We start from the raw sequence: 24,590 nt of genomic DNA, 5'->3' as shown, positions 1-24,590 counted from the left end.
ATGTGGTTTAGAGTTCTGGGATCAGCCCCTGAGCCTGCTTGGTCGGGTATTCTGTGTTGTTGTTGGCGGAGCTCTCTGCTATACATCCACCCGATCCGCCATCTTGTTTGTTCCCTGATTAACCTATATTTTAACCTTGAATGCTTCTACTTTTTCTAAGAATGTCACTGATCCAAACAAGTTTTTCAAAAGCTTTCTACTATTATGAAATGACAACCCAAATGCATAAATTTATTAACTTTTAAAAAATATTTCCTGAGACTTTCTTTACAGAGGACTATGCTTTCAAGGTTAATAAAAACTCTTGAGTCTCAAACATTCTATTACAAGAATGGAAATGCCTCATAAAAAAAGTTGACTGAGTAAAAATAATCTGAAAGAAGGATAGGAAAACAAATAGTAGAAGGTTTAAACCTTCCACTATTTGTAGAAGTGTTAAAATAGGTTGTCTGCCTTAAAACTATTTTCCACATTGCTTTATTATGAAAGCTTTCAAACATATAGAAAGGTGGAACGACTTGTTTATCATTTAGTTCCTATGATTGTTAACAATTTGCTACATCTGTTTTATGACATGCCTATCTATCTACCCTGGTGTGGCACAATTAAGATAAGCAACGGACTGCTAACCACAAGTTCGGTGGTTCAAATCCACCAGCTGCTCCTCAGAAACCCTACTGGGTCGCTATGAGTTGGAACCCACTCGATGGCACTTAACAACAACATCCATCTGCCAATCCATTTGTTCATCTTATTTTTCATTCATTTCACAACACATGCCAGGGTGACCAACATCAACAACAGTACACTTCTAAATTTTTTTATATTTAGGGACATTTTGCATAGGTAGAAATATATAAATCTTAAGTTTACCATTTAATGAATTCTGATAAATGTATACACCCATATTTTTTCCTACATTTACTTCAATAACAAAGATTTTTGCATTAAAAAACTATATGCGTAGCTATAAAACCCAGTTTCACTCAACCAACAGCATATGAATTTCATCTGGCTTTTCCAGAAAGTAAATAACCTTTCCTATTACAAGAAACCCCATTAATATGATACTTCGTCACAATAGGAGCCCTGGTGTGGTGCTGTGGGATAAGCACTGGATTCTAAGGTCGGTCTGAACGGCAAGGTCGGCAGCTCAAACTCACCAGCTGCTCCTCGGAAACCCTACACAGGGTTGCTATGAGTAGCTGACCACAAACCATTCATGACACTTTTTTCTTTGCCCTTTTCTCTTTCTCTTTTCCCCACCCCCCGAGCAAAATCTTTTATTCACGTTGTATGTGCAAAGCAAATTCCAGTTACCAATCAAGTTATAAGCAGCAGTTAATCATTTCATGGAAATTATATTTTGGACTTAGGCATCCAATTCAAGCAATGAAAACTTACACTTGGTGATAAATGCTTTAGATCTTTTATGTACAGATTATAGTGCCCACACACTGTCATCGAGTTGATTCTGACTCATAGTGACCCTGTGTTGGGCTTCAGAGGCTGTAAATCTTTACGGGAGCTGAAAGCCTCCTCCTTCTCCTGAGGTATGGCTGATGGACTCGAACTGCTGACCTTGTTGTCGCAGCCCATGTGTGCCACCAGGGCTCCTTATAGTGCAGACAGTTCAAAATTTATTAGCTAAAGGAAGTAGATTCTGCATATGTCTCCTATCTGAAAAGGAGAGCTGGTGACACAGTGGTTAAGTGCTCAACTGCTAACTGAAAGGTGGACAGTTCAAATCTGCTCTGTGCAAAATGGTGGCATGTACTCTCTTTCTGTAAAGCTTTGTTGTTGTTGTTGTTACGTGCTGTGGCATCGGTTCCAACTCATAGCAACCCTGTACAGGGTTTCCGAGGTTGTAAATCTTTATGGGAGCAGAAAGCCTCATCTTTCTCCCGCATAACAGCTGGTAGTTTTGAACTGCTGACTTTAAGGTTTGCAGCCCGATTCGTAACCACTACGCTACCAGAGCTCCTTTACACCCTTGGAAACCCTACCTGGTCATATGGGTCATTATGAGTTGGAACCGACTCTATGGCTACGGGTTTGGTTTTTGGTTATCCTCTCAGAATACAGATGCTATAATTCTAGGTAAGAGTTTGCATGTTAAAAGAGTCTACTTTTTCAAATAGCGACATCTCTAGATATAAATCTGTCATACTACTTTAATAGCATTCTATTGACTGTAAAGCATCAACTCATAGGAAGCTTGACAACTAAGGAAAGGTACTACTTGATACCTCCAACATGCTTTCATTCTAAAATGACACGATAAGTCTATCGATACTGAAAAAAATAAAGGAAGGACTGTGAAAACTAGAGAAGCAATAGCAGTTACAAATGAAGAGAGTCTTCCATTTCAGCAGTCATTAACTTGCACATGGTAGGCAGTGTTTCAGAGTCTTCTTTATGCCCTTGTATAATCACACTGCCCTTGAGTATGGGGATGGACTGATTGACTCATATCTAACAAACAGAATTAGTGCAAAAGTGATACGATGCCACTATCAGTATTAGGTTATAAAAACACCCTGGTTTCTCTTGGGTGCTCTCTCTCTCTCTCTCTCTTTTCCCTCTTATGCTGGGGGAAATAAGCTGACATGTTGTCAGCAGTCCTACAGAAAGGCCTGATGAACAGAAAAGAAATGAGGTCCTCAGTCCAACAAGCCACCAGGAACTGAAGTCAGCCAATAACTAACTACGTGAGTGAGGCTGGAAGAGGATAACTTCACATTTGAGCCGTCAGATGAGATTGCAGCTCTGCACAAATAGTTTGACCACAACCTCAAGAGAGATCTTGAGGCAGAGAAACACAGCTTAGTCATACACAGATTCCTGGCTGGCAGAAAATGTGAGATGATGCATGCTAAATTTTGGAGTAGTTCATTATGCAGCAGTATATAGCTAATATACTATGTTGTTGTTAAGTGCTGTTGAGTCGATTCTAACCCATAGCGACCCTGTATAGGGTTTTCCAAGGAGCAGCTGGTGAGACTGAACCACTGACCTTGCAGTTTAAGCACCTCTGCATTCTGACACATTAGCCATAGAATTCTGGCATTTAACACACCCGTTTTCCTCAGATTTCCTCAGTTTATTTGTACCCATTTGTGTGCATTTCTTTCTTAGTTTCAGTTTATTAAAAGAGACATAATTTGAGTTTATTTCAGTTTCAAATTAATGAATTAAAAATGAAGTCAGTATTAGAATATGAAAAACCACTCACAGATTTAAAGGAAAATTTACTTACCCTGGAGGTTTTCTTGAAAGCAAACTAAAAAATAAAATGTTACCCTTTCCCCAGAATGAATATATTTGTGTTCGAAAATCAGATGTGAAATAATATTAGATGCAGCTGAAATTTTAACACTGCCTCTTTTTCCTTTATGAGCTATGAAAGAATTAAGGTGCTAATATTATTTGGGGAACAATGCCTCAGGAAATTAATATATCCAAGTTTTAACTTTATGATCAGGCAGTGTTAAAAATTCATAATTAAACATCTAAACACACAAGCAGCCAAGGAAAAAGTCAAGATGATTATGAGCCATGCAAAGTCAAGCACGTTTGCATAAGAGAAACCTTAGAGGAAAACAAAGGGATACCTACTTTCTGCTGCTAGAAGTCCTAGGAGGAAGGCAGCATTTGGACAAATAACAAACAGTATGATTTTAGAACAAGCAGGTTATCAAGCTATAGTTGGACCCACTAGACGAGTCAAAGAATCATGGTCCTCCAGCTGAACACAAGGAGGGTCCTTGTGTTCATAAACACGAACTATTTAGGATTCCAGATGACAAAACACGGTTCTGATCATGACTGCTTTTGATTTCAAATGTGAGAAAAAATATTTTTACTTTGAATTAGTAAGCAAAGCAACAATACACTATCATAAATTTAAACTCAATGGCTACCAATTATGGTGTATATATAATGAATTATAGTTCAATCATCAAAATAGAAAAAGTCTCAGAAAAATCTGTCATGATAAGCAACATACTTAAATATGTTCAACTTTTCTACAGATGATAAAATGAGAAACTGGTTAATTTTGAAATTGTGATTTTTAATATTCATACGTTCCGAAATGCGAACATGATTACTACTCCCATGACAAGATTTTCTTGAAAGGAAAACTATATGCTGTGTTTGCTTAGTACGCAGCTGCACCGCTGACTTAGACTTTGAGGTTTTGTATACCAGTACACTTTTAAGATCTTCTTTAGAACCAAGCTAGGATTGTCAGATTTTAATGTTGTCAACCAAAGCTATTAAAAACAAAACTACCTACCTATCATTTATTATCAATATCATTTCATAAAAAGGAGTAGAAAAGGACAGACAAGGCATTATCTAAAGATGAAAAACACAGTCGATCTCAAGAAAGTAACACTGGTGATCTGACCCTGCTCTCTCTCTCTTTCTAACCTCTCTGTTCCCCAACACCCTCCCCACAATGTAGTTACTTTATGATCATTGTTCTCTTTCGAACATGGGCTTAAAATATCATTTTAGGGAATAACAGAAAAATGCTGTTTTGTGTTAGGCTTGGAAATTAAGGAAAAGGTTAAAAAATATTAAAATAATGAAAGAAATATCAAAAATGAAAAATACAGATGTTTTCATTTATAAAAGTGTGAAGTTCTTATATGAGTCTAGATAAAATATAATTGGCCTTCTAAAACCAACTATGGAGTCCTGGTGTGAAGCTTTAGGATAAGCACTGGACTGCTAACTGCAAGGTTGGCAGTTTAAACCCACCAGCTGCTCCTTGGAAACCCTATACAAGGTCGCTATGAGTCTAAACTGACTCAACAACACTTAACAACAATGACAACCAACCATACAATTAGTGCTGCTTATAAAACAATACGTGTGCTATAGAATAGCTAAGTGACCGACAGTGCTAGAAAGAATAATATAATGCTTCCTTCTCAATGGCTAAGCATTAAAATGGAATTTTAGAAACTTATGAATAATTCCAGATAGTTATGTGAAATTTAAGAATATATTAGACTTTTCTCTATTTTTTTTCTCATTCACTTTTGATTATATATAAATATTTCCTCTTCATTTAACAGGAGCGCCCTGGTGTGGCCCTGTGGGTTAGTGTGCCAGACTGAAAAGCTGTCTGAACTGCAAGGTTGGTGGTTCCAACTCACCAGCTGCCATGAGTCAGAATGGACTCGACAGCACTTAACAACAACAACTTCATTTAACATAGGTGATAATTTTTATGATAAAATAGATTATTGAGACTCATGGTGTTGGTGTTGTAAGATCAGCACCGGACTACAAGCCACCAGGGTCGCTATGAGTTGAAACTGACTTGATGGCACTTAACAACAACAACAACAACATTATCATTTTGGAGCACCCAGACAGTGCATACAAACTGACTTGATGGCACTTAACAACAACAACAACATTATCTTTTGGAGCACCCAGACAGTGCCTACAGACAGACAATTACCATGTGAAATGAAGATGTAGATTGCGTATGAGATCATTAAGATTCAGGAAGAAATTAAAAACAAAACAAAATAATATTAAAAAAAAAAAATCCAAAACTTTTCCTGCACTGTGACTGTAGGAAGGGGAAGGCGAGAGGAAATGTTAAATTGGAAACTAACTTGAGGACTTGCAGAATACTCATAAAACAGTGTAAAACATTTCTTCTATTGTTTAAAAATCAAGTATTATAATCAAGACGATTTCAACCAAACTATTTAAACATTATACTAAAAACCAGGAATAAATATGGGTTTTAATGTACTTATTAAAAATAATAAACATTGCTATAAATATAGACTATGTATGTCTACTATCATGCTAGGAATGAAAAATTGAAGAACAGCATTGTATTCATTGTATAACTAAACAAAAACAAACAGAAAACATTTCAAGATCTATTCTGAAGTATAATGGCGTCAGTGACAGGAATATATTCATGTGCCTATAAGGAAGACCAGTTAGTATAACTATTATTCAAATTCACTCACCAACCACTAATGCCAAAGATGAAGAAATTAAATATTTTTATCAACTTCTGGAATCTGAACTTGATCAAACATGCAATGAAAATGCATTGATTATTACTGGTGATAAGAATGCAAAATTTAGAAACAAAGAAGGATCAGTAGTTGGAAGATATGGCCTTGATCATAGAAACAATGTCAGAGATTACATGATAGAATTTTCTAAGTTCAACAACATACACAGCAACTAGACATGTGGACCTTGCCAGATGGAACACAAAGAAATTACACTGACTACATCTGTGGTAAGAAAAGGTCAATATCATCAGTCAGAGCAATGCCAGGAGCTGACTGCAGAACAGACCATCAGTTGCTCACATGTAAACTCAAGTTGAAATTTGAGAAAATTATAACAGGTCTACAAGAGCTAAAGGACGACCCTGAGTATATCCCACCTGAATTTAGAGACCACCTGAAGAATATATTTAATGTATTGAACACTACTGACTAAAGACCAGAGTTGTGGGAGCACATCAAGGACATTACACATGAAGAAACCAGAAGTTCATTAAAGATATAGGAAAGAAAGAAAAAAAGGACAAAAACGGATGTCAGCAGAAACTCTGAACCTTGCTCTTGAACTTAAAGTAACTAAGGAGAACAGGAAAATGACGACATAAAAGAGCTGAACAGAAGATTTCAAAGGGCAGCTTGAGAAGACAAAGTACAGTGTTATAATTAAATGTGCAATGGCCTGGAGTTAGAAAACCAAGAGAGAAAAAAATGCGGGGCATTTCTCAAGCTCTTCTAAAGAACTAAAGAAAAAATTCAAGCCTTGAGTTGAAATACTGAAGGATCCAATGGTCAAAATACTGAATGGTGCCGGAAGCCTCAAAAAAAAAAAGGGGGGGAAAAAGAGAATTGCAGTACCAAAAAGAATTGGTCAACATTCAATCATTTCAAGAGACTGTATATATTCGAGAACTGATGATAACGCAGGAAAAAGTCCAAGCTGCACTGAAGGCACTGACAAAATGTTAGGCTCCAGGAATTGGTGAAATACCAATGGAGATGTTTCAACAAACAGATGAGATGATGGAAGCACCTGCTCATCTATGCCAAGAAAGTCAGAAGGCAGATACCTGGTTAGCTGACTGGAAGTGATTGGTATTTGTAACTATTCCAAAGAAAGGCAATTCAATAGAATACAGAAATTACAGAACAACATCATTACTATCACACACAAGTAAAATTTTACTGAAGATATTTTTAAAAATAGTTGCAACAATACATCAGCAGGGGCCAGAAACTCTAGTGGGATTCAGAAGAGGACGTGGAATGAGGAACATCATTGCTTATGTCAGATAGCTGTTGGTTGAAAGCAGAGAATACCAGAAAGCGTTTTATTGATTATGCAAAGGCATTTGACTGTGTGACTCATAACAAATTACGGGTACAATGTGAAGAATGGGAATTCCAGAACATTTAATTGTATTCACGTGTAATCTGTACACAGCCCAAGAGGCAGTCATTTAAAGAGAACAAAGGGATGCAGTGTGGTTTAAAATCAGGAAAGGTGTGCGTCAAAATTGTACCCTTTCACCATACTCACTGGTTCTGTAATTGATCAAACACTGAGAAACTGGACTATATGAATAAGATGTGGCATCAGGACTGGAGGAAACCTCATTAACAACCTGAAATATGCAGATGACAAACCCTGCTTGCTGAGAGTGAAGAGGATTTGAAGCATTTGTTGGTGAAGATTTTTTAAAACTATATCCTTCAGTCTAGATTACACCGCAGGATAAAGAAACCAAAAATCTTCACAACTAGACCAATAAGAAACATCAAGATAAGTGGAGGAACTATTGCAGTTGTCACGAATTTCATTTTATTTGGCTCCACAGTCAACACCCATGGAAGCAGCAGTCAAGAAATCAAACAATGCATTGTATTGGGCAAATTGGCTACAGAGGACCTTCTTAAAGTGTTAAGAAACAAAGATATCACTTGGAGGACTAAGGTGTGCCTGACCCAAACCACAGTATTTTCAATCACCTCATATGCACATGAAAGTTAGACAATACATAAGGAAGACAGAAGAACTGATGCATTTAAGTATGGATTGCTAAAAGAATGAACCAATTTATCTTGGAGGAAGTACAGCCAGAATGCTTCTTAGAGGGGAGCATGGCAAACTTTATCTTACTATTGTGGGACATGTTATCAGAAGGGATCAATCCCTGGAGAAGGACATCATGCTTGTTAAAGTAGATGGTGAGCAAAAAAGAGGAAGACCCTTAGGATGAATTCACACAGTGGCTGCAACAGTGGGTTCAAACATAGCAACAGTTTTGAGAATGGCACAGCACTGGGCAGTATATTGTTCTGGTGTGCATAGGGCCACTATGAGTCGGAACCAACTCAATAGCATCTAACAACAACAACAATATAGACAATTCCTTTTCCTGAAAGAAAAATCCAACTTCACACAGAAAGCAACATTTAAAAACTCATTAATCTCTTGCTAAGGCAAAGGTAAATATTATAGAGCGGCACTAAGATTAAGTCTGTGGAGCTACTGCATGGACCATTTCTGGAGGTGAAAACAGAATTAGAAATCTTGACTTATAATTTCCAAGAGCTATCTCTTAAATGTATTTCAAATATGTGACTATATCATATAGGCACAGTGCAAGATAAAAGCATGACTGGATCCGCTTTCCTTAAATAGGGGCAACTGTAATCTGAGTGTGAACAGAGAGGTTCGAGCTAACAAAATTTTGAGTCATAAGTGGAGAGAAGAAAATGGATTGGAAGATAACAAAAAAGACAGACATGAAACAGTTGGGAGCATTGGGGAACAGACCTAGAGACTTAACTACAGCCTTGCCTTTCAGGTGGTAAGAGCTCTCGATAATTTCCAAGTCAGCACAAGAAGAAACCAGCAAGGCCTTGTCCTCAGACTCTCTCCTCTGAGATACCCATGTCTGAGTATTTTTGGAAGTCAAGTTCACTTGAAAGAGGAAGATTCACATCCCAATTTGTAAAAGTCAACATGAGGAACTACACAGCTGCTGGAATGGAAAACTGAATCCTACTGTTCTGCAGAAGATGATGTCGTGCCATCGAGTCAATTCCAATTCCATAGCGACCCTGTACAGGGTTTCTAAGGAGCAGTTGGTGAGTTTGAACTGCTGACCTTGTGGTTTGCAGTCCAGTGCTGATGCTACAGAATCACACCAGGAGTCCATAATAATTAATATGAAACTATGTGGTACACGTGTGTGTCCACCCATAAATGTATAGACAGAGGAGGGAAGAAGTGTAAATACTGACTGTTGCCCATGGTCCCACCAGAAAAGAATCATTAGCACATTCATTCTTCCTATATAGTTAACTGTGAAGCACAAACCACTGATGTTTTAGGGAAGACCCTGGGCTTTGATTCCAATGGTAACACATATACAATGATTGAACCGTCTAAGAGTACAAAAAAACCATCACTAGTGCAAAGTCAAAACCATGACAAATACTAAGTGGCTCTATTGAGAGAAGGAAAACAAGCTGAGGCCTGGAGACACTGACTCAGGAGTTAAGTAAGTAAATATAGAACTAAAACTTAAAAACTTGAACACACACACACATACACATGCATGCATCTGCATATAAACAAATCCTATGAATTTTTAGTAAATGATCCTTGAGAATACCTACTGGTAATCTGAACATTTTAATAAAATGATTTTATGAATCTTAGCAGGTTTATTCAATCGTACTTACCTACATTTTATCAAAATAGGGAACTCTTCTTCTATGTACCGCCCCATCTCGAATGCTTGTATGTATGTGTTACAGATTTATAAAGAGGGAGAAACTTGATAAGAGTTAACTCACAAGACAGCTTTGCATTTTAAGATTTAATTCAAAGCAGTGTTGTCCCAAAGACTGATCTAATACTGTTGGCCATGAGGAAAATCTTACAAGTTTTTGTTGATGTAGAAGGCAATCAGAAAGATGCCAAAACACGGACTATAATGTTGGATTGAATGAAGTGTAAAGTTGGACTTAAAGTAAGCAAGAGGGAAGCAGTATTTGTGAGGTTAGAAGAAAAATAAAATGTTGCTTTTGGAGCATGAGAGAAAAGCAACTTCAATATTAAAATGAAAGGAACCAGACATGCATGGATAAGGTCTGGCTGCTGAAAAACTTCCTTAGAATGCCTTGGAGGATGTGACTAGACTCATAGGACAAGTTTATTCACAATGGACTATAAATGATTCACACTGATGAATGAATGGTCAAACTACCTGAGGAGGTAGGGTCTTCAGAAAAATCAGGCAACTCCTCAGGGGGATCCCCGTAGAATGAGTTGAATTTGTGACTTGACACAGCTGCTAGCACTGCACCCTAAACAAAGAGATGGAAAGAAAACCTTATTAAAACAAAGACAAAATACGAAAAGGAGAGTTCACAAATGCCTATTTTTAAAGGATTATACAAAAAGGCAAATACTTCGCAGATGATAACTAAAAGTAATTTTGGATACTTTTAAAGGAATTACATATACATATACCAAAATAACACAGTTGGAAATTACAAAGGTATATGGAAACCATTTTTGTCTTGATCTCAAAACATGCACCACACGCGTGAATATATTGCAGACTTTATAAAATGATGCAGAAAGAGACTTGTGTTGAATTACATGCTAAATGGGTTTAAAGCAATATACATTATGATCTCAGTTTTGAAAAAAAAAAAAGGCAATATAAATAGATTGAACATACAACAAAATGTCAGTAGTACTAATTATTTCTGAGTGGTAGGATTATGAGTCATTCTATTTTTTAAAAACTCCTTTTCTTTTTAACCATGACTATATGCATTACTTTTGCACAGTAATTCTGAATTTATAGCCTTAGAACTCTGGTATACAGGGAAGCTATGAGTAGGAACTGACTTGACAGCACACAAAAATGTGTGGCTTTTGCACAGTAATTCTGAATTAGGTCACACATCAATGACATCCCTGTAGAATTACTGTTTTACTAACAAGAAGAACAATAAAAGTTCTAGTTTTAAATGTTTAATTTTATAGGTATTAGTTACAGGGCAGAACATCCAGGTTTATTCCCTACGTCTGTCACTTGCAGCTACGTGATCCTGGTTAAGTTAAGTCACTGAACTTCTTTAGGGCTTCTTATCTGCAAACTGTGGATAATAAAGCCACCTTTCTTTCCAAGACTGTTAGAAATCATAATGGATATGAACATGATGGGCCTAAAACACAGAGCACTTTTAAAGTACAAAGTTTTATGGGAGTAGACAGCATCAACTCCTGCAGAGCAGCTGGTGGGTTTGAACTGCCGACATTGTGGTTACCAGCACAATGCTTATCCCACTGTGCCACCAAGTTCTTTAAATCATTACTTTGTTGTTGTGGAGTGCCGTCGAGTCGATTCCGACCCATAGCGACCCTGTATAGGGTTTCCAAGGAGCAGCTGGTGAGCTTGAATCGCCCTACTAATATACAGCTAGAACATGAGGACAGCCTTTTGCTGGTCATTTAGGGAGTTTAAGTATCAAAACACTTAAGTAGTCTAAGTGTAAGGTTTATATAATTCAGCTCTAGGCTTTTTCTGAAAAGAAATACAAATGTTTTACATTTTGAGGCATTTGCTAATATGTATATAAAAACATTAATAGAAATGCATTTCCAAAATGCTCATTTTTTGGGGGTCAAGTTAGGGTTTCTTTTTATAAATATAAATTGAAAAACTACAGACTGTAGAAAGGAAAGAGCAGAAAATTATCTGAATATCATTCTAGACTACTTGTTATATTTTCAAAAGTACAGAGACACTGCATGTAAAAGCTCTTCTGAGGAATTATGAGGTCAGCAGAGGATGTTGAGTTTTTTCTATAGAAGTTTATTTCTCTTTATAGTATAATACATATTTTTAATTTATAAAGTGAAGTTTATTTTACTTTGTAATACATATTATCTATGTATTCCCCCAAAACTGGATAGGAATAAAATTTTTATATATCAAATCAACGAAATCAGTTGTTTCCCACACAATGAAACTAGAATTTTAGAGATGGTTCACTTTCATTTCCAAATGAAATTCAACTGAGTTTCTTAATACTCTTGTTAGTTTTCTCTTCCAGGCGGCTATACTAACTACAGCTATAGTTAAGGGGGATCCTGGAGTGGTGCTGTGGGTAAATTCACTAGACTGTGTTGGTTTGAACCACAAGGTCGGCAGTTCAAGCTCACCAGCTGCTCCTCGCAAACCCTATACAGGGTCTCTAGGAGTTGGAACCGACTCGCTGGTATTTAACAACAATATAGTTAAAGAGTCCTGGTGTGATGCTGTAGGATAAGCACTGGACTGCTAATTGCAAGGTTGGTGGCTCCTCAGAAACCCTATGGAGGGTCGCTATGAGTCGAAATCCACGTGAAAGCACTTAAAAACAACTACAGTTAAAATCTGGTGTGGCACTGTGTGTTAATGTACTGAACTGCAAGCAAGGTTGGTTTGAACTGCAAGGTTGGCGATTCAAGTTCACTAGCAGCTCCTTGGAAACCCTATACAGGGTCGCTATGAGTCAGAACCGACTCTACGGCACTTAACAGCAACAACAATAGTTACAAAGACTAATACTACTATGAAGGCACTATTTATTAGAGGACGGCTGTTGCTGGTGGTGGCTGTGTGCTGTGGAGTAGGTTCTGACTCATAGCGACTTTGTGTAGTAAATTCTTTTAAAACATTAGTAGCAAGTGCCTAACTTATTTGTCTTATAAATAGCAGATTTGTTTATTTAGTAGAATAAGCACTGGACTGCGAACCATAAGGTCAGCAACTTGAGCTCCTCTGGAGAAAGATGAGGCTTTCTGCTTCTTAAAATTTAAAGCCTTGAAAACCCTATACAGGGTTCCTCTGAGTAAGAACCGACTTGACTGCGCTTTACAACATCAGTGACCGCATGGGGTTTGAATAATTTTGTCCTAAGTTATTATGTAAAAGAGCGAACTGGTTCTGAAACAGTTGATGAATTACTACAATTGTATTCAAGTTTGAGAGTCAACCTTAGAGGTGACTTATTAATTCTGCAGATGAGAAAACTGAGGTGTCGAGAGGTCTGCCAAATTAGAGACAGAAGCAAGTGTACACAGAATTAGGTTCTTTGACTATTCTCTGCAGTCAACAATCTTTTACTGTAAAGGGCCAGAGAGTAAATATTTCAGGTTGCGCAGGCAATTACTCAGCTGTCACTTTAGCATGAAAATAGTCATAGACAATACATAAATAGAATAGCTATGTTCCAATGAAACTTCAAAAAATGTAAAGACAGGCGTTGGCTTGATTGGGACCCAAGGCTAAACATGGTTTGCAAACCCCTGTTGGATACAGCAACAATTTCAAATCTGATCTTATACAAGCAGTTCTTCAAACTTCCTAGTTTATGGAATCCTTGACAAAGAAGTTTTCTATCTAATTTAGAAGGTATACAAGGGGGCTTTAAAAAGTTCATGGAAAAATGCCATTATCTTTTTATTCCATTTTTCATGAACTTTTTGAAGCTACCTCATATGTTAGTATGATGTAAAGTAAAACATAACAATTTTAAGTGAGTTAGACAATTCATAATCTGTTAAGATTACTAGTATTAAAGTGGTAATTTTCTACCAAGAAAATCAGCCTAGAAAGGAGAAGGCAGATTTTATTTTCAGAGAGCTACAAGTAATTCTGAACTTGATCAAATTATAGTTTTCCTTTAAATGTCAATATGCCAAGTATCCAAATGGAGTATTTTCAACCAGATAACTCTCACATTTAAGGAAGTGAAAAACAAGAAAACATTAGCTCAGACTTCTGTTAAACTACTGAATACACTTTAGGAGACAACAAAGTTATTACATAAGAAGCACAAAAGTTGAGCAGCTTTGTACAATCCTCCTTTGTTATCTATCCAAATCCACTGATGTTCAAGTCCCTTATATAGAAGGGCACAGTATTTGCATATAACCTAAGCACATTCTCACCTATATTTTAAATCATCTTTAGATTACTCATAAAGAGCTCTGGCAGCGGAGTGCTGAGCTGCTAACCACAAGAGCAGCAGTGTAAATCGACCAGCCGCTCCACGTGAGCAGGATAAGGCTTTCTCTTCCTGTAAAGACTTACAGCCTCAGTGTTGCTGTAAGTTGGAACCAATTCTATGGCATACAACCACCACCACTGGATTACTTTTAATACCTAATACAGAGTAAATGCTATGTAAACAATACTTTACGATCCCTTTTAGCCTTTGAGGGATTACTTTGACCATTAACTGCCCCCATTCATATTTTCCATCCAAGGACACTGAACCTGTGGATCTGGATGGCTAACTGTAAAAGGGTAGTTAAAAAAATTCCATCATCTTTTAATCCTCATTTTTCCAGGAACTTTTTGAAATCCCCTCATATTGCTGATTTGAAGACAATAGCCAACAGAAAAGCAAAAAATAATTTTACTTCCTTTTTGGTGTTGCCTAACTGAGCTCTGAAACAAGCTGCATGAAGTCTGCTAGATACATAAGGACAGGGAGGTAAAAATTTAAAAGTCAAAATATAAAACACACAAGTGTAAGATGGAGAATACTTGGCCTTGCACCCAAGTGGCAAGGTAACACACAGGAATGCATCCATCCTGTTACAATACATTTGGGGGGAAGGCCAGCACCAGGACATAAAAAAGTGACAAAGAAATTCTAGAGATAATGACCATATCATGATCTAGAACACTGAACTTAAAAATCCTAAAGCGATGGAAAACTTGTAGAGGGTTAGAAGGCTGAACAGAGAGAACCAAAAGAGGAGAAAATAATTTCAAGGTAGATATTTAAGAATTTGGAGCCCTGGAGTGGTGCTGTAGGATAAGCACTGGACTGCTAACCACAAGGTTGGCGGTTCAGACCCCCCAGCTGTTCCTTGGAAACCCTATACAGGGTCGCTATGAGTTGGAACAAGTCAATGGCACTTGACAACATTTAAGAATTAGGTCCTATCTGATCATTAGGTGAGATGTCTCTCCATATATTAGTCACGTGAAAGACAGTCAGTTTTGTCATAATCACTGATGTTGCTGTTAAGTGCCATCAAGTTGGTTCCGATTCATTTCAATCCTGTATAGAGTTTCTGAGGAATAGCTGGTGGGTTGGAACCATCAACCTTGTGGTTAGCAGTCCAGAGCTTATGCTACAGCAGCACCACATACATATGATACTCTAACATAATCTTAAAACTCACCTAAAGCATACGTCAGGATACATTAGTAAACAAGTCTGTGCTATCTATCTTCTCTGAAGAAAATAAAAAATAAGATGTAATGATACTGGTGGTGGTGTGCCGTGGAATCGATTACTACTCATAGCGACCCTGTACAGGGTTTCCGAGGCTATAAATCTTTACGGGAGCAGAACGCCTCATCTTTCTCCTGCGGAACCGCTGGTAGTTTCGAACTGCTGATGTGAGATTAGCAGCCCGGATATTAACTGCTACGCTACCAGAGCTCCTTGTAATGATACTAGATATGGCTGTATTTAACAGCAGTTTCATGGACTAGCTATAGTAGGGAAATTTTGTGTCTGTGGAAAAGCATTTTATGAAGATGAACAGAATCCTCTTCCAAAGCTGTATTGCCTAATTTAGGAAGCAATCACGTCTAGATTCTGGAATGGCTGCTAACTAGAAGGTTGGTGGTTTGAACCCACCAGCTGCTCCTCAGGAGAAAGATGAGTCTGTCTGCTCCCATAAAGAATTAGTCTCAGAAAGTAAGCAGCAGTTCTACTTGATCCTATAGGATTGCTGTGAAGCAGAATCGACTAGATGACAGTAGGTTTTGGTTTTCGGGTATAATCAATACAGGAAGATCAAACTGATTGTTATTATTTATGGAATTATTCATACCCAAACAATTGTTTTCCATTTTTAGAATTAAAGGTGCCTTCAGATATAAAATTTAATGTTCTGATTAGCTGCAGGCCACACAGTTGCTTCCATAAAAATCCTCAATACTGCAGAGGATTGTATGCAAATGTTGGGTTGCATTAAGATATCCTGTTATATATGGGATGCAGAAAAGCTTAAAGACCCCCAACCATAATGGTAACAGTAGTTTTCTTAAGGTAATAAGGTTGTAGGGGGATTTTATTTACTTCCTTGTGCTTTTCTGTAAAATTTTAATTTTCTACAAAAATATATTGTAATTATAAAAGTTATAAAGTTTGTCCAACTAAACTGCCAAGTGGCCCAAAACATCAACTAGGAATATTTACTTAACTCTCAAACCAAAAAGGAAGAACATGCTCAGCATTTCTCAAGCTGGGGGAACGGAAGTAAAAATTCAAGCCTCGACTTTCATTATCGAAAGATTCTCTGGGAAAATTATTGAATGATGCAGAAAGCATCAAGAGAAGATGGAGGGAACACACAGAGTCACTGTACCAAAAGAAAATGGTTAATGTTCAACTGTTTCAAGAGGTAGTATATGATCAAGAGCCAATGATACTGAAGGAGGAAGTCCAAGGTGCATTGAAGGAATTGGCAAAGAACAAGGCACCAGGAATCAATGGAATGAAAATTGAAATCTTTCAAGAAAGTGAGGTGGCACAGGAGGCACTCACTCATCTTTGCCAAGAACTTTGGAAGACGACTATCTGGCTGATTGGAAGACATCCGTATTTGTGCCCATTCCAAAGAGAGGTGACCCAATGGAATGCAGATATCCCATGCTAGTAAAGTTTTACTAAAGGTAATACAGAAACGACTGCAAGAATACATTGACAGAGAACTTCCAGAGGTTCAAGCTGGATTCAGAATAGGCCATGGAATAAGGGATATCATTGCTGATGTCTGATGGATCTTGGCTCAAAGCAGAGAATATCAGAAAGATGTTTACCTGTATTCTATTGACTACGCAAAGGCTTTCGATTGTGTGGCTCATGACAAGTTATGGACAACATTGCGAAGTATGAGTATTCCAGAACACTTAATTGTGCTCATGAGGAATCTGTACCTGGACCAAGAGGCAGTTGTTAGAACAGAACATGGGAACACTGAATGGTTTAAAATTAAGAAAGTTGTGTGACAAGATTGTATTCTTTCACCATACTTATTCAACCTGTATACTGAGCAAATAATCCGAGAAGCTGGATTATACAAAGAAAAATGTGGCATCAGGATTGGAGGAAGACTCATTAACAACCTGCGATATGCAGATGATACAACCTTGCTTGCTGAAAGTGAAGAATACTTAAAATATTTACTGATGAAGATCAAAGAGCACAGCCTTCGGTATGGATTACATCTCAATGTAAATAAAAAAAACAAAAATCCTCACCACTGGACCAATAAACAACATTCTTATCAGCGGAGAAAAGATTGAAGTTGTCAAGGACTTCATTCTTCTTGGATTAACTATCAACACTCATGGAAACAATAGTCAAGAAATCAAATGACATATTACATTAAGCCAATCTGCTGCACAAGACCTTTTTTTTTTTTTTTTAAAGACCTTTTTAAAGTGTTGAAGAGCAAACATGTCAGCTTCAGGACCAAGGTGCACCTGACCAAAGCCATGGTATTTTCAATAACCTCATATGCATGTTTCGCATGGACAGTAAATAAGGAAGACTGTAGAAGAAGTGACGCATTTGAGTTATGGTGTTGGAGGTGTTATGGGCTACCAAAAGAACAAACAGATCCGTGTTGGAAGAAGTGCAGCCAGAGTGCTGCTTGGAGGCCAGGATGGCCAAACTTTGTCTCTTATACTTTGGACATATTGTCAGGGACCAGTCGCTGGAGAAGGATATCATGTTTGGTAGGGTGGAGGGTCAGAGAAAAAGAGGAAGACTCCCAATGAGATGGATTGGCCAAGTGGCAGCATCGATGGACTCAAGCATGGCAACAGTAGTGAGGTTGGCCCAGGATTGGGCAGTGTTTCGTTCTGCTGTGCATAAGGTCGCTATGAGTTGTGCATAAGGTCGCTACGTGTGATACTTACCAACACATACTTATTCATTCATTGAATACATGCCTATTGAGTACCAATTAAGTACCAAGCATAGGAATAATTTATAAAGCATACTCTATTGGGGTTCGGGGAGGGGGGGGTGAGGAGGGGATGACACAGATAATGAATAACTAAATAAAAATACAGTGTCAGCCATGAAGAAAAAAACAGGGTACAGGAATAAAGAGTGGCATTCAAATAATGGCAAAAACCAAATGATGAAGAAGACCACTCTGAGGGCCTGTCCTCTGAGTAGTGGTCTCAGTGAGTTAAAGAAGTGAGCTTATGAGACTCCCAGCTGAGGAAATAAGAGTTGCGGGAACGTTCTTGGAGTATTCAAAGAATAGCAAGGAAGGCAACATAAGTGTTTTAAAAAATGTTTAAATTTTGTTATTTAGAATATACACAACAAAACATATACCAAATCAACAGTTTCTACATCTACAATTTCATGACACTGATTCCATTCTTCCAGTTGTGGAATCGTTTTTACCCTCCTTGGTTACTTCTCTTATTAACTTAAACTCACTGCCACCTATGCTTCCCATTAAATCTTTCAAGTTGTATTGGATCCAATACAGATAATTCTTAAAAGAGCATAATGTTCAAGGCAGACATTTTTTACTAGTTACACTAGACTATTGCTTGATTTGGTGCTGTGCGTTAAGTGTTGGGCTGCTACCCTACAGTTGGTGGTTCAAGCCCACCAGCTGCTCCATGGCAGAAAAATGAGGCTGTCTGTTCCAATAAACATTTTTAGTCTCAGAAACCCTATTAGGGTCACTGTGAGTTAGAATCAACTTGATGGCAACGGGTTTGCTTTTGGTTATCGATTGGTTTTAGGAAGACTTTAGTGGATATTTTTTCCTAAGGTTTAAAGATAATCTCAGGGAAATAGTTTTAGGGATTCATTGAGTCTCCGTGGCTCTAAAAAGTCTGGAGTCCATGAAATTTTGATCTTCATTTCCCACCTTTTGATTAGGATTTTCCTACAGTGTCATTGATCAAAATGTTCACTAATGGTAGATAAGAATGTTAATGAATGTTATTGTTGTTGTTGGTGGATTTGTGCCAGCAAGTTAATTCCAACTCACAGCCACCCTGTTTAAGGTTTCCGAGGTTGTAAATCTTTATGGGAGCAGACAGCCTAATCTTTCACCCACAAAGCAGCTGGTGGATCCAAACTGCTGACACTGTGGTTAGCAGCCCAGTTTGTTGTAAACTGCAACACTACCAGGGTTCCTGGTATGAGTATTGGTGTTGTTCTTAAGTGCCGTTGAGTTGGTTCCAACTCATAGCAACCCTATGTAGGGTTTCCAAGGAGTAGCTGGTGGGTTTTAAATGTCGATGATCTTGTGGTTTGCAATACAGTGCTGATCCTACAGTGGGCCATGCCAGGAGTCCTAATGAGTGTTAGTGACAGGTTAGGGAGCTTGAACATTTCAATAATATTGATAACATTTCAGCAATATGAAGCAATTGATAGAGGGTAAAATTCAAAGGGAAAAGTTAAAATATCAAAGAATTGAAAATGTTTTATTATGATAAGCAAGCTTATAAAAACAAAGGTTTCTGATTTTGTGCTAAAACCATGGTTGTTAAACTAGAGTTTTAATTAGAATTACTGGGAGGGCTGCTTAAAACACAGATTAAAATAGCTGCTCACCCCCTGAGTTTCAGAATCAGTAGGTCTGCGGTAGTAGAGTCTGATCATTTTATTTTAGGCAACTTTATTATGATATAATTTATATACCATAAAAGCTAACCATTTAAAGTACCATGATTTTTAGTAAGTGTACTGAGTTGTGCAATCATCTCATACTCTAGTTTCAGAATATTTTCATCACTCAAAAGATCTTATAGGCCTGTGCACTTATCCTCCAGTGTCAGGCAGCCACTAATCTACTTCCTGTCCCTGAAGATTTACCTTTTCTGGGCATTTCCTATAAACAGAGTCATAAAATACATTGTCTTTTGCATCTGGCTTCTTTCATTTAGAATAATGTTTTCAAAGGTCATTCATGTTGTAGCATGTTACCAGTATTTCATTTTCTTCTTATGGCCCATGTTATTCAATTATGTCGACATATCATATTTTGTTTATGAATTATCAGTTGATGGATATTTGGGCTGTTTTCACTGTTTGGCTATTAATAAACAGGGCTGCTATAAACATGCATGCATAGTTTTTGTATACACATGTTTTAGGACTTGCTGGAATGCATGGCAAATTTATGTTTAACTTTTTAAACAAACTGCCAAACTGTTATCCAAAGTAGCTGTACTATTTTATATTCCCACTAATAAGGTATGGCAGTTCCCATTTCTCTATATCCTTGCTGATATTTGTTTTTGTCTATCTTCTTGATTATTGCTATTCTATTAGATATGAAATGATAACTTACTGTGGGTTTAATTTGCATTTACCTAATGAATCATGATGTTGAGCATCTTTTCATGTACTTATTAGCCATTCAAATACCATCTTTGGTGAAATGTCTGTTTAAATCTTTCATTCATTTTTAAATTGAGATGTTTGTCTTCTTATTAATGAGTTGTAAGAGTTCTTTATATATTCTTGATACAATCCTCTATCAGGCACACAACTTGTGATCTGTAAATATTTTATCCCATTCTATGGCTTGTCTTCATTTTCTTAAAGGTGCCTTTTAAAGACAAGTGTTCTTAATTTTAATGACGTCTTATTTTTCAACATTTTCTTTTATTGATTGTGCTTTTGATATGGTATCTAAATACTTTTTGCTTAACCCAAGATCATACAATTTTTCTTTTACATCTTCGTCTAAAAGTTTCATTTCTCAAATTCAGGTCTAAGATCCATTCTGAGTGAATGCTTGTTTATGGTGAGAAGTAACAGTTTAAGTTACTTTGCGAATGTGGATATCCAATTGTTTCAGCATGATTTATTGAAAAGACTATCCTTTGACTACTGAATTGCCTTGGTACCTTGGTTGAAAATTAATTGACCATAAATACGAAGGGGGCTTCAAAAAGTTCATGGAAAAATGAAATGAAAAGATAATGGAATTTTGCCATGAAATTTCTGAAGCCCCCTTGTATAAGTCTTGCAGTTCTTTTGGGAAATTTATTACAATCAATTATTTTGATGTTATTGTGAATGAAATTGCTCCTTGCTTTCATTTTCAGATGGTTTACTGTTTATACATACAAATACAATTTAATTTTCTAGATCATCGGAGCTCTGGTAGCGTAGTGGTTACGAATCGGGCTGCAAACCTTAAGGTCAGTGGTTCGAAACTACCAGCTGTTCCGCGGGAGAAAGATCAGGCTTTCTACTCCCGTAAAGATTTACACCCTCGGAAACCCTGTATAGGGTCGCTATGGGTCGGAACCGACTCAACAGCACTTAACAACAACAATATATCATCCTGTGACCTTTACGAACTTGTTTATCAGTTCTAATCTTTTTCAGTTTGTGTATTCCTTAGGATTTTCAATATATAGGCTCATGTCATCTATAAATATAGCTTTACTTTCTTTTCAATCTGCATGCTATTTATTTTGTTTCCTTGCCTGATTATTCTAGGGCCTGAGAACTTCTATTTCTAGTAAGTTCTTAGGTGATGCTGATGGGGCTGGTCTGGGGAATGCACACTTTAAGACTCACTGTTATTTTATAATAGATATGACACCAGAGGAAAATAATGGAAGGGAAATCATTATTACAAAAATGGCAAGAAATGTTCAAGCATAATTACATTGGAAGAGCTACATAAATAGAAATTATCCAGTAGAATTTTTAGTCTTCTGGGTTCTGGTGTGGCGCTATGGGTTAATGCGCCAGACTGCAAAGCTGTTTGAACTGCAAGGTTGGTGGTTCAAGCTCACCAGCTGCTCCTTGGAAACCATATACAGGGTTGCTATGGGTCGGAATTGACTCGACAGCACTTAACAACAACAATACAGTTGTAAAAAGCTTTAAATAATCTCAAACATTTTAATGTCAATGATTAGAAAAAAGCTCAACTGGTATGTTGTTGTGGTTAGGTGCAGTGGAGTCTGTTTCAACACTACACACCTATGCACAAAAGAATGCAACACTGCCCAGTTCTGCGCCATCCTCACAATTTCTATGGTGCGGCCCACTGCTGCAGCCACTGGGTCAATCCACCTTGTTGGAGGTCTTCCTTTTTATCCATGTCTGCACGTTCCCAACCATGATGTCCTTCTCCTGGGACTGGTCCCTTCTGACCACATGTCCAGAGTATGTACCATGAAGTCTCACGTACCTTGTCTCTAAAGAACATTTTGGCTGTACTTCTTCCAAGACAGATTTGTTAGTTCTTCTGGCAGTCCATGGTACTTTCATTATTTTTGGCCAATGCTGTTACTGTTATTAAGTGCTGTCAAGTCGGTTTCGACCCACAGCAACCCTGTATAGGGTTTCCGAGGAGTGGCTGGTGAGCTTGAACCGCTAAAACACTGCCGTTCAAAACCGACTTTGCAGTCCAGCATATTAACCCACTGTGCCACTCCAGGACTCCATTTTCCACCAATAGCATAATCCAAATGCAACAATTCTGCCAAGGTCTTCTTTAATCATTGGTCTAGTTTCACATGCATATGATGTTGTTGTGGTAAGTGCCGTTGAGTCGGTTCTGACTCATAGCGACCCTGTACAGGTTTCCAAAAGCAGCTGATGAGTTTGAACCGCAATTGAAAATAGCATAGTTTGGATCAGGTGTACCTCAATCCTCAATGTGACATCTTTGTTCTTTAACACTTTAAAGAGGTCTTTTGTAGCAGTTCGTGGAATACAATATGTTGTATGCCCATTTAGGAAGTAGCTTGTTGTTATGTTGAGTTGGTTCCCATGCATAGCAACCCTGTATAGGGTTGCCAAAGAGTGGCTGGTGAATTTGAACGACTGACCTTGCGGGTCAAACCGACTTTGGGTCCAGTGCATTGTCCTGCAGCTCTACACCCAGACTCCTTTACGAATTATGTTGTTGTTATGTGCCATGGAGTTGCTTCCGATTCATAGAGACCCTGTACAGGGTTCCTGAGGCTGTAAATCTTTACAGGAGCAGAAAGCCTCATCTTTCTCCCGCGGAACAGCTGGTAGTTTCCAACTGTTGACCTTGTAGTTCACAGCCCGATTCGTAACCACTACGCTACCAGAGTTCCTTATAGTTGTTCATAAATAGAGTACCAAATCAAAGGTATTACAATTAAAATAATAATGATATTTTATTCATAATACCTACCATCTGAAGAACTTAAAAGTAGCGTCTGGGGGTAGAAGGACGGGCACTTAGCCATACATTTGTGAAACTAAGATGTGTGTTGGGCTCTGAAAGCCAGGCAAGTTGCAATCCCTGTTCTAGAAGCTTGCAGAAGGGACAAAGAGGAGAATTAGTTACTTAAGGAGTATAGGCGTAATTAGCTTTAATCAGGGTGGCTCAATTAACCAAAGGAATACTGCCTTACCAAAAGCTGAAAAACTTTCAATAGTGGGTTCTGAAGCTTTAAATAACCATGCAAAGGGATGTGGTAAATCCACATGACCCCACTTTGCTGCGACAGCATGGCCTAATCCAAATGCATCTTAGTCACCAGTGTGGTTATTTCTGGCCCATGCCTGACTTTGTGGCACTGGGAGAAGTACAGTGCATGTTTCTTGTTAGGGGGCAAGTCTATGGCGGAAGGTCTGGACTTGGGCAATACAAAACCTCAAACAGATGGAATAATGTCCCGAAGAAAGACTAGAATGAAAAAGACAAGGAAAGAGTTGAGTAGGACGTATAATTAATTTCTTTTGCAGGTAACTCAATTCAAAAACAGCTGATCAAATTTTACTTTGGACAATTAATGATTTTCTTTTACATGCTACATTAGTTTGGGTGTTGATCAAAGCAAAGAAATTAAAGTTTTGGGAAACTTCTTTGGGTACTATATCTGGCATATAATTAATAATACATTTTTGCCAATGATTTTTAAAGCAGAAAAAGAAGAGGTATATTGAAACCCTTAACGAATCAATAGCAACAAATGATATGTGAAAATTTGCCCTGGTTTTTAGTAGCACTGTCTAACAGAGTGTTCTGCACTGATGGAAATGCCCTGTATCTGTACTGTCCAATATGGTAGACACCTGCCACATATCTTACTGAGCACTTGAAATATGCCAGTGTGACTGAGAAACTGACCTTTTAATTGCATTTACATTAATTTAAATTGAAATAGTTACACATGGCTCTACCAGATAATATTTGGCCTAAATGTTGTTGTTGTTGTCAGGTGCCATCGAGTCGGAACCGACTCATAGCGACCCCACGCATAGCAGAACGAAACAATGTCCAATCCTGGGCCAATCTCACCACCGCTGCCACACTTGAGTCCATCAATGATGCCATCTGGCTGATCCATCTCGTTGGGGGTCTTCCTCTTCTTCTCTGACCCTCCACCCTACCCAGCATGACATCCTTCTCCAACGATTGTTTCCTCCGGACAATATGTCCAAAGTAGGAGAGACGAAGCTTAGCCATCC

The 24,590-nt window shown here is 37.8% G+C and overlaps 1 protein-coding gene across 4 annotated transcripts in view; it reads right to left on the bottom strand.

Annotated features, from left to right (window-relative positions):
* Positions 1-24,590, bottom strand: part of CASK (calcium/calmodulin-dependent serine protein kinase (MAGUK family)) — a 548,810-nt gene that overhangs the window by 94,812 nt on the left and 429,408 nt on the right. For 2 of the 4 annotated variants that reach the window (XM_006864257.1, XM_006864259.1), the window contains exons 10-11: positions 10,301-10,400; positions 3,619-3,636 (exon numbers count right to left, since the gene is read on the bottom strand). In XM_006864257.1, the coding sequence (XP_006864319.1) occupies positions 3,619-3,636; positions 10,301-10,400 (118 nt within the window). The remainder of the gene's footprint in view (positions 1-3,618; positions 3,637-10,300; positions 10,401-24,590) is intronic. The other 2 variants (XM_006864260.1, XM_006864258.1) reach the window with 1 other exon arrangement.

Source organism: Chrysochloris asiatica, unplaced genomic scaffold (assembly GCF_000296735.1).
Source record: "Chrysochloris asiatica unplaced genomic scaffold, ChrAsi1.0 scaffold00062, whole genome shotgun sequence".
NCBI classification, from domain to species: domain Eukaryota; kingdom Metazoa; phylum Chordata; class Mammalia; order Afrosoricida; family Chrysochloridae; genus Chrysochloris; species Chrysochloris asiatica.
Note: the sequence above shows the minus strand (reverse complement) of the source record. Positions and strands in the feature narration are given on the sequence as shown.